Below are 11,747 nucleotides of genomic sequence, written 5' to 3'. Positions count from 1 at the left end.
TTCAAATCAAAATGTTTACCTTATAAAAGGAGTCCATGCTCAATACACTGACCCATGGAACGGCCAGAGATTCAATGATTTTTCTGGCAACAGTTGTCTTTCCTGAAGCACTGCCACCACACAGCCCTAAAAACAAAAACAACCAAGATACAATTAACACTGGAATTGCAACTATGTGTCTAGGTTTATTTATTGACTTTGCATGTTCTTTTTTTCAAGTTGTAATGATTTTATAAATTCATGAATAGGTAAGAAATTGGGTGAAATTTTGGCAATGTCAGTGTAATCCTTAATATTATTATTATTATTATTGCTTAAGCATTCACAATACTCAATATTTAGAGTAAATACTTTAGAGTCACATACAAACTATTTTATACAAAAATATATTCAATTTGATAACTGCCATATATTTATAGTAAAAATTTTTTATGTTTCAGCTGAGATCCTATTTGAAATCCAGGCCATCAAAATGGATAAAAACAATTTTGCAGATCTTTTTTGTTTTTGTAGGGGGAGGAGAGAGAAAAATAGTATTTATATGCTCTCACTTTTAGTTTGCTCATGCCGATGAGCGCATGCACATTCAGATCTTTTCCTTCTCTCTCAACCACACGTCCCAGTTAATTCATTGCAGAGATTATGTTCCTAGTTATTTGTCTCCCCATGAGGGAAAATTAGATACAAGATCGGTTTTTATGGAAAAGATTTATTTTAAGAAAATGGGAGTGTTATATTAGATATTCATTTACAAGCATAATAAAATAAAATCTTAAAAATACAGTTTTATTTACAGCCACATTTTGCTATGCACACATTTTCAATTAATTAAAAAAAAAAAAAAAAAAAAACTTTTGTAAATAGTAATACTTCTAACTTTTATCCAGTGGAGAAGTAAATAGAAGTTTTATTTTATGAAAAATAAAAGTTATAAAAAGATTATATATCTTTTAAATGTATTTTCATTTGATTCTTGTTTACACAAAAAAATTGTAACTTAAAATTTAAAAGAATAGTTTTAATTTAAAAAAACAAATTGCATATCTGTCTAACAATTTAAAAAAAAAAGCAACAGTTTTATTTACAAACACATTTTGTTATACACACATTTTTTTGTATATAAAACTGCAAATAAAACCCTTTCTTAAAATAGTAAAACTTTTTTAATAAGAATCTTATCCAAAAATTATAAAAGTGCATATTGTTTTGTTTGTGATTTAATACAACTGGAATTTCAAAAATGCAGTGTTACTGAAAAACTTTTATTTGTTGCTAAATTTAGGTTAAAATCTTCATGATTCTTCCTTGTTCACATCAGTTATTTTTTGTTTCACTTTTTTTCATATTTTTTTCGTAAGTTCAAATTAATTTAAATAATTTAATAATTATTCACATAATATTTGAATTTCTATTCAACATTTTTTCTGTAATCAATTCTATTTTCACTAATAATTATAACTAATAAATTCCAACCAAAAACAATTCCCAAAACATTATTTTAATTATGTTGACTATAAACCTTTCAGAAATATTAATGTTCCAATTGTATTATATATAATTTAAATACAAGTAAAAAAAACATAATACTCAATTAAAATTGTTGATTGCAATACAGAGTGGTCCCTACTGGATTACCCCAAATACAGCCTGAAGAGAAGATTTGTCTATTGTTGAAACGGATCAACAAATCTGATTTGAGTTTTAGAAACTTTTTTTTGCTTTATTATTCTTTCTTCAAACATCATTAGAACATTCATTTTTCTGAAAAGTTTGCAACCAATGTAATTGAAATAATAAAGTAATAAACGAAATAGTGTCATTCTTTTAGAAAATCAGAATTTGATTTTCAATATTCCAATAAAATCAATGCTTTCTAAAGCAAGAAAACTATTTCTAATAATATGCCCCCCTCCTCCGCCCCATTTGAAAATTCAAATAAATCCAATTTGCATTAACTTTGATCTCATGTCATACAACATTAATGAAGCAAGATTGAATTTCAATTTCGCAAGCCTTAAAAACATTTTCTAGAATCAAAATGATGGAAGGGAATTTGATCAAAATAAGGATTCTAGACATAAGTTTTATAAATCATTACATATTAATTTTAAGAAATAGTGTTCTTGTTTTAGAAAGCATTTTTTTTTTATATTGGAATTTTCAATTGTTAAAATAAATAAACCATTAGAAAACCATCCAGTTGAATTGTGTTTTATTGTTTTTTCAATTTGATTTTCAAAGATATACTCCTTTATCAGAATTTCAAATACTGTATCTTTATTCAGAGTGAAACTATCCAAAATAGACTTTCTTGGGCGAGGATCAAACTGTAGTATCTTTTCTGTCCATAGTCAGTGGCGATAAAATCCTTCTTGATTAGGGTAATTTTTATTGGAGAGCTAGATAAAAATGTGACCTAGTGTCTAACTTTACCCTCATGAGAAACCAAATAAATAGGGAACTTTGGTGTGAAATTACATCTATAAATATAAAAGCAAAAATGTATGTATGTATGTATGTGTGGGAGTGTGTTCGCTTTTTCTGTGTGTCTACAAAAGACTTCTTTCAGAGAAGCGGTCGCTCCTTTCACAACTTTTTAAAACTTTTTATATCACATATAAATCGTAATATCTCACAGTTAACAACGAAGCTCGCCTGTCTATTTAATTTGCTCGATTTCGGGAAGATAAATATTCAACATTTGTCGCTCGCTGCATGTGGGTTAGTCTTTTTCCTATAACATCTTGGGGGGGGGGGGAAGCGTTCAGCAGTAAATGAAATCCCGCAGTCAAACTTGACCTCATTAACTCATTAAAACGGGCACCTGCTAAATCCAAGTAATTAAATAAATTCAAACGTGTTTCCGTTAGCATCTCGCGGTGGGGCAATGGTTAACATCGCACGCTTTTTTTTTTTTCACACTTTAATTTACAACTTTGCCTCAAGGGTTTGGGTTCGATCCTCATACTTACTTTTTTTTTAACCCCCACACACCTCCAAACACTTGGGCAACGCCGGGTACCCTTCGCTAGTCTATATATATAAAAGCGAAAATGTGTGTATGTATGTTCGCTTTTTGTGTATGTCCAAGAAAGGCTTTTTTCAGAGAAACGGTCAGTCGGTTCACAACTTCTTAAAACTTTTTATATCTATATATATAAAAAGGCAAAATGTGTGACCATTTTGTGTATGTCTTGCAAAAGCTTCTTTCGCACACGCTCCCGGGAGGGGGGGTACTATCTCTTACAACTGTTTATATACCCCCTATATAATATCTACGATTTGGGAAAGTGCGTAGCATTTAGATTTACTTACGTCGACTTTTACGAAATTATTGCTATTTTGGCTTCTCACGTGTTGATTGGGCTTTTTTGTATAAAAAGCGAAACTAATTCAAAGCTAACATGGTGTTCTTGGCACCGCGCCGGGAACGTCCACAAGCAATCAGCTTTGATCTTCTGGACAATCCCCTTTAAATGGGGAGCCGGTTTTCCCCCCACCATCATCTTGGGGAAGCGAAAACTGCCCTGCATTGAAACAAAGTAAACAACCCCAAAAAGCTTTCCAGCATTAAATAAAATACTGCTATGTCATCTCGTAACGCTCCCGCGATGACCTCATTTAGCGGCTATCTGTCAATCAAACCTCTTTCACTCGCTTTATAAGCCTTATTTTAACATTCTAATCAATTCCTCTTACTCCTGGCCTAGACGGTTAAGTGGTTGGCATTTGTTTCACCTCCGCATCAAGGCTTCAGAGTTCAATCCCATCTCCCGACCAATCTATTATTTTTCTTTTACATCTTTAAACACCCAGGTAATGTTTTTTTTTTTTACTTCGCTTATTCTTTAGTTTACCACCCCTATACACACAGCGTTTTTTTTTTTTTTTTCGCTGTTTTTTTTTTTTTTTTGGTTTTTCCGATTTTTTTAACATCATTTCAGGGTTATTAATTACCCCCCCCCATACACACACCTACAAACACCCGGGCAACGCCGGGTACCCTGCTAGTCACATATAAATCATAATATCTGCGAGTTAACAACGGAGCTTGCCTGCCTATTTAATTTGCTCGACTTTGGGAAGATAAATATTCAACATTTGTCGCTCGCCGCGTGTGGATTAGGCTTTTTCCTATAATAAAAGCGACACTCATTCTGATGGTATTTTCTGGCTATTGCCGGAAATGTCCAAAAGCAATCAGATTTAATCAATGTGGAAATATTTTCCTTATATCAGACAATTGCTATTCAATTTGGACAAGGGGAGCTGCCCCCCCCCCCAACATCTTGGGAAAATAAAAATAAAAAAAAGCGCTCCCGCAGTAAATGAAATACTATCCCGTAGTCAAAGTTGACCTCATTAATTCATTAAAACATGCACCTGCCAAATCTAAGTAATTAAATAAATTCAAACGTGTTTCCGTTAGTATCGCGCGGTGGCCCAATGGTTAACGTTGCACTTTTTTTCACATTTAATTTCCAACTTCGCCTCAAGTGTTCGGGTTCAATCCTCATACTCACCTACCAAAATTTTTTTTTATTTTTACCCCCCCAGAGTTTTGATTTACCTCCAAACACCCAGGCAACACTGGGTACCCTAAGCTAGTTTATATAGAAAGAAAGAAGCATGGGAGAGAGAATTTTATAAGAAAGACGTTACACTTTTTCACTCTATTGTACCATGCTATTGTTAAATATATGAATACATTAAAAAGTATTACCAATGACAAAGGCGTCTTTAAGCTGTCCCTGAGAGTCATACCACGGAGGACGTCCAGCTGTGTATAAAGTACGTGTTGCCGTCTGCACGACGCGGTCACTTGTTGATGATGAGCTGGTGGTACGGACCCGTTTAATACGAGTCTTAAGCGGACTTTTGGACAGTTTGTTGGGGGATAATGGTTGTCCAATGGCCAGTTCATCATGGTATGGCCGCACTACCACACCTATCTCCTCACCACTACCACTACCACTGAAAAATAAATAAATAAAACATATTCCACATGAGCACATGACTTTGACCAACTGAAACAATTACATTTTGTAGAAAATAAATATCCATAAAAAATTTTGGTCATGTTTGCATAGACCCGATAAGCTTTAAAATCTAAAATATCTTATAGCATTTAAAGTTATCTTGTCGGATTTCCAAAGTCAGATCCAAATAGCAATCGTTTAACATATCGCTATTTAATTCGGACTAGCCTACTTTTTCATTTTATCCTTCCACTATGTTATTGATATAAACATTTTTATTTCATTTGTTTTACTGAAAAAACTTATTCTGACTCAGAAAACTGTTTGAGTGAAGACATTTTTCCTAACTCATCAAATATTGTGTTTCTTAATTTTTGAGATGAGGATTGATAATCCATATTTTTTTTGAGATGAGGATTGATAATCCATATTATTTTGAGATGAGGATTGATAATCCATATTATTTTGAGATGAGGATTGATAATCCATATTATTTGAGATGAGGATTGATAATCCATATTTTTTTGATTATTCAGATTACCGTTTTCATCTTTAATGTTATTCACACAACGTTTCAATTGATGTAACCTTTGGCCTCCAGGTGTATCTTGTAGAACTCAGGAATTTTTCTGTTGAATGTGGGAATCTGCACGAAATTCTGAATTCATTTTATTTACAGAGATATCATACTCTCGTTCTGTCAGCCAAACACACCTGTATAAGGTCGGAGGTTACATTGATTCAAACTTTGTGAAAATAACACTAAATATGGAAACAATAGTCATGATAATCCAAATAATACTAATCGCCAAATATTCTTAAACATTAAAGGGAAGTAATCATGTACAGTTATTTCTGAAAAAATACAGGAAAATGTTATATTTCAACATTAAAGGGAATTTTCTACATTAATTACACATTATTTATCCTTGAATTAACTTCAAGTATTAAAACGAAACATTTAACTTCTGCCTCAAAATATTTGGATTTTGATTGTAAAATTAAAGTGACTAAAAATGATTAAAAACTTATAAAAACAACCTTTTCTAATATGAAAATGAACATAAAAATTATTTACAATTTTCAAAAAGTTCAAATGTTTAATTTTTTTTTTTTTTTACTATTGTATTATATATTTTTTGCTATTGTATTATATATTTTTTGCTATTGTTTTATATATTTTTTGCTATTGTATTATATATTTTTTGCTATTGTATTATATATTTTTTACTATTGTATTATATATTTTTTGCTATTGTATTATGATATTTCAACCGATGGGCCTCCGGCCTTCTTCAAGTGTATGCTTTTATACAGTATTTAATATTTTATGAACTCATCTCAATCATCAGCCAATAAAGTTGAAGTTATACAAATAATCAACAAACTTAAACATGGAAGAAAAAGAAAAAAACAGGGGCTGGAATGAAAAAGTTAGCAAATTCATTGTGATTAAAATTGGTGCACTTCAACTAAAAACTACGTTTTTAAGTGATGAAAAATACCTCGAACATTCACAAAAAATATGGGTAAATATAGGGATACGTTACAACAGAACACCAACCACTCTAATTTGTTTTTTTAGGGGTAATCGAGGTCGCTGACAACAAATCTGATACTCAAACCCGGGACAAATTTACTGTTTCCATGGTATTAACCCCTGAACTACTTTCCGCCATTTTACAGCTTCTGTTTACGCATGCATGCATGCGGAAGCATAAACGCCAGCGTCACCTAGCAAACTGCCTTCTCAAATGACGTACCAATCTTCCGCGGAAAATTTAAAATTAGATGAAAAAGAAATAAAACAAGAAAAGAAAAGCATTCAAAGTTGGAAGGGGGGGTAATTTATTTTATTTTTTACAGAACATAGAATTTTCTAATTTTCAAAAATACATTATAGCACTTTTTGAGTGGAAAATTTAAATTTAGCTGAAAAAGAAATAAAACAAGAAAAAAGCACTTCAAGTTGGGGAGGGGTAATTTAATTGTTTTGCTTTTTTTCCTGGAACATTGAATTTTCAAATTTTCAAAAAATACATAATAGCACTTTTTGAGTGGAAAAATTATAGACTGATATTTTTTAATGACTTACAATTAAAGAAAAATACAACAAAATATGGTATGTATTTTTGGTACTGTGCTATATTAAAATAGTTTTTTCAGGGTAAATTCAAATTTCACAAGATCCCCCCTTTTTTTTTTTTTTTTTTTTTTTAAATTGTTAGGTGGAAGCACAGAATAGTTACAAAACATGTTAAGAGTGGTTTTACCATGTTATCACCTAAAAAAATCTTTAAAAAATACGATGCTGATGTATTTTTGGTACCGCAAGTGAATAAAAATCAGATTCACTGTCAGCGACCTCGATTACCCCAACAAAAAATAAAAAGTGAGTAAAAACACTAAACATTTAAGTCTGTGTAACAAAATAATTTTAATAAAACTTTTTTTTTGAACAAATAAATAATTTAAATAAAACATTTTTCCAATTAAAGCAACTCTGAAAGGTGAACAACAAATTAATTATTTAAATAAAACAGTATTTTGTATGAAAAATAAATAAAACAACAAAAGAAAAATACTCAAGTTGGTTGGGGGGGGGTCAGAACAGTTTTTTTTTTTTTTGCATTGGGCAGACAATTTAAAAAATGCATTGTAACACTTTTGGGGTGGAATAATTACGGAATGACTTTTTCCGTGTTAAAGAACAATTTGAAGAAGATAAAAATGGATAAAAGTGAGTAAAAACCGAAATCCACCAAGTATATGTCAGCTGAATAAATGTTACAATTTTATCTTTTTTTTTCCGGACAAATAAATGACTTAAATACAAACATTAAAACAAATAAATGACTTAAATACAAACATTAAAACAAATAAATGACATAAATACAAACATTAAAACAAATAAATGACAAAAATACAAACATTAAAACAAATAAATGACAAAAATACAAACATTAAAACAAATAAATGACAAAAATACAAACATTAAAACAAATAAATGACATAAATACAAACATTAAAACAAATAAATGACTCAAATACAAACATTAAAACAAATAAATGACTCAAATACAAACATTAAAACAAATAAATGACATAAATACAAACATTAAAACAAATAAATGACTCAAATACAAACATTAAAACAAATAAATGACATAAATACAAACATTAAAACAAATAAATGACATAAATACAAACATTAAAACAAATAAATGGCATAAATACAAACATTAAAACAAATAAATGACTCAAATAAACATTAAAACAAATAAATGACATAAATACAAACATTAAAACAAATAAATGGCATAAATACAAACATTAAAACAAATAAATGACATAAATACAAACATTAAAACAAATAAATGACAAAAATACAAACATTAAAACAAATAAATGACTCAAATACAAACATTAAAACAAATAAATGACTTAAATACAAACATTAAAACAAATAAATGACATAAATACAAACATTAAAACAAATAAATGACAAAAATACAAACATTAAAACAAATAAATGACATAAATACAAACATTAAAACAAATAAATGACATAAATACAAACATTAAAACAAATAAATGACATAAATACAAACATTAAAACAAATAAATGACAAAAATACAAACATTAAAACAAATAAATGACATAAATACAAACATTAAAACAAATAAATGACATAAATACAAACATTAAAACAAATAAATGACATAAATACAAACAGTAAAACAAATAAATGACATAAATACAAACAGTAAAACAAATAAATGACATAAATACAAACATTAAAACAAATAAATGACAAAAATACAAACATTAAAACAAATAAATGACATAAATACAAACATTAAAACAAATAAATGACAAAAATACAAACATTAAAACAAATAAATGACATAAATACAAACATTAAAACAAATAAATGACATAAATACAAACATTAAAACAAATAAATGACATAAATACAAACATTAAAACAAATAAATGACAAAAATACAAACATTAAAACAAATAAATGACATAAATACAAACATTAAAACAAATAAATGACATAAATACAAACATTAAAACAAATAAATGACAAAAATACAAACAGTAAAACAAATAAATGACATAAATACAAACATTAAAACAAATAAATGACATAAATACAAACATTAAAACAAATAAATGACATAAATACAAACATTAAAACAAATAAATGACATAAATACAAACATTAAAACAAATAAATGACATAAATACAAACATTAAAACAAATAAATGACATAAATACAAACATTAAAACAAATAAATGACTCAAATACAAACATTAAAACAAATAAATGACATAAATACAAACATTAAAACAAATAAATGACATAAATACAAACAGTAAAACAAATAAATGACATAAATACAAACATTAAAACAAATAAATGACATAAATACAAACATTAAAACAAATAAATGACTCAAATACAAACATTAAAACAAATAAATGACATAAATACAAACATTAAAACAAATAAATGACATAAATACAAACATTAAAACAAATAAATGACTCAAATACAAACATTAAAACAAATAAATGACATAAATACAAACATTAAAACAAATAAATGACTCAAATACAAACATTAAAACAAATAAATGACATAAATACAAACATTAAAACAAATAAATGACATAAATACAAACATTAAAACAAATAAATGACATAAATACAAACATTAAAACAAATAAATGACATAAATACAAACATTAAAACAAATAAATGACATCAATACAAACATTAAAACAAATAAATGACATAAATACAAACATTAAAACAAATAAATGACATAAATACAAACATTAAAACAAATAAATGACTCAAATACAAACATTAAAACAAATAGATGACATAAATACAAACATTAAAACAAATAAATGACATAAATACAAACATTAAAACAAATAAATGACTCAAATACAAACATTAAAACAAATAAATGACATAAATACAAACATTAAAACAAATAAATGACTCAAATACAAACATTAAAACAAATAAATGACATAAATACAAACATTAAAACAAATAAATGACAAAAATACAAACATTAAAACAAATAAATGACATAAATACAAACATTAAAACAAATAAATGACATAAATACAAACATTAAAACAAATAAATGACATAAATACAAACATTAAAACAAATAAATGACATAAATACAAACATTAAAACAAATAAATGACATAAATACAAACATTAAAACAAATAAATGACATAAATAAAAAACATTAAAACAAATAAATGACATAAATACAAACATTAAAACAAATAAATGACATAAATACAAACATTAAAACAAATAAATGACATAAATACAAACATTAAAACAAATAAATGACTCAAATACAAACATTAAAACAAATAAATGACATAAATACAAACATTAAAACAAATAAATGACATAAATACAAACATTAAAACAAATAAATGACTCAAATACAAACATTAAAACAAATAAATGACATAAATACAAACATTAAAACAAATAAATGACATAAATACAAACATTAAAACAAATAAATGACATAAATACAAACATTAAAACAAATAAATGACTCAAATACAAACATTAAAACAAATAAATGACATAAATACAAACATTAAAACAAATAAATGACATAAATACAAACATTAAAACAAATAAATGACTCAAATACAAACATTAAAACAAATAAATGACTTAAATACAAACATTAAAACAAATAAATGACATAAATACAAACATTAAAACAAATAAATGACATAAATACAAACATTAAAACAAATAAATGACTCAAATACAAACATTAAAACAAATAAATGACTTAAATACAAACATTAAAACAAATAAATGACATAAATACAAACATTAAAACAAATAAATGACATAAATACAAACATTAAAACAAATAAATGACATAAATACAAACATTAAAACAAATAAATGACATAAATACAAACATTAAAACAAATAAATGACATAAATACAAACATTAAAACAAATAAATGACTCAAATACAAACATTAAAACAAATAAATGACATAAATACAAACATTAAAACAAATAAATGACATAAATACAAACATTAAAACAAATAAATGACTCAAATACAAACATTAAAACAAATAAATGACATAAATACAAACATTAAAACAAATAAATGACATAAATACAAACATTAAAACAAATAAATGACATAAATACAAACATTAAAACAAATAAATGACATAAATACAAACATTAAAACAAATAAATGACATAAATACAAACATTAAAACAAATAAATGACAAAAATACAAACATTAAAACAAATAAATGACATAAATACAAACATTAAAATTCATTTTTAATATTTATGTCTGTAAATGCGGATGCAGGTACATTTTTAAAAATTCTGTGAAAAAATTGTGTAAAATCGTATCAAGCTCGTCCTTCAGTCTTCTTATAAAAAGATATCTCGACAGATATTGGCGTAAATAGGTTGGACGAATACCAGGTCTCTTGACCCATTCCTTCACATCACGCCACAGCCTCTCCATATTTTGGGTATGCATTTCCAGGTCTTGTGGATTAACAAAATTCTCAGAGTGATTAATTGTATAATGTTTGAACGAATGCTGTTGGATCTTATTATACGCTCTCCATGAATCACTGTCTATGATAGACTCAGGCTGAATATATTTTTTTATTAATGGAATTAGGGTTTCCTCATTTCTTCTTTCTTCTGGT

The 11,747-nt window shown here is 26.9% G+C and overlaps 1 protein-coding gene across 1 annotated transcript in view; it reads right to left on the bottom strand.

Moving 5' to 3' along the window:
- The window catches only part of LOC145259172 (uridine-cytidine kinase-like 1), a 186,251-nt gene that overhangs the window by 87,397 nt on the left and 87,107 nt on the right, over positions 1 to 11,747 (bottom strand). Inside the window, exons 2-3 of the mRNA XM_080116914.1 lie at positions 4,724 to 4,974; positions 20 to 126 (exon numbers count right to left, since the gene is read on the bottom strand). Coding sequence (XP_079973040.1) covers positions 20 to 126; positions 4,724 to 4,974 — 358 coding nt within the window. The remainder of the gene's footprint in view (positions 1 to 19; positions 127 to 4,723; positions 4,975 to 11,747) is intronic.

Source organism: Euprymna scolopes, chromosome 34 (assembly GCF_053919585.1).
Source record: "Euprymna scolopes isolate OS-2025 chromosome 34, ASM5391958v1, whole genome shotgun sequence".
Classification (NCBI taxonomy): domain Eukaryota; kingdom Metazoa; phylum Mollusca; class Cephalopoda; order Sepiida; family Sepiolidae; genus Euprymna; species Euprymna scolopes.
The sequence above is the reverse complement of the archived record's forward strand: the minus strand, read 5'-3'. Positions and strand labels throughout refer to the sequence as shown.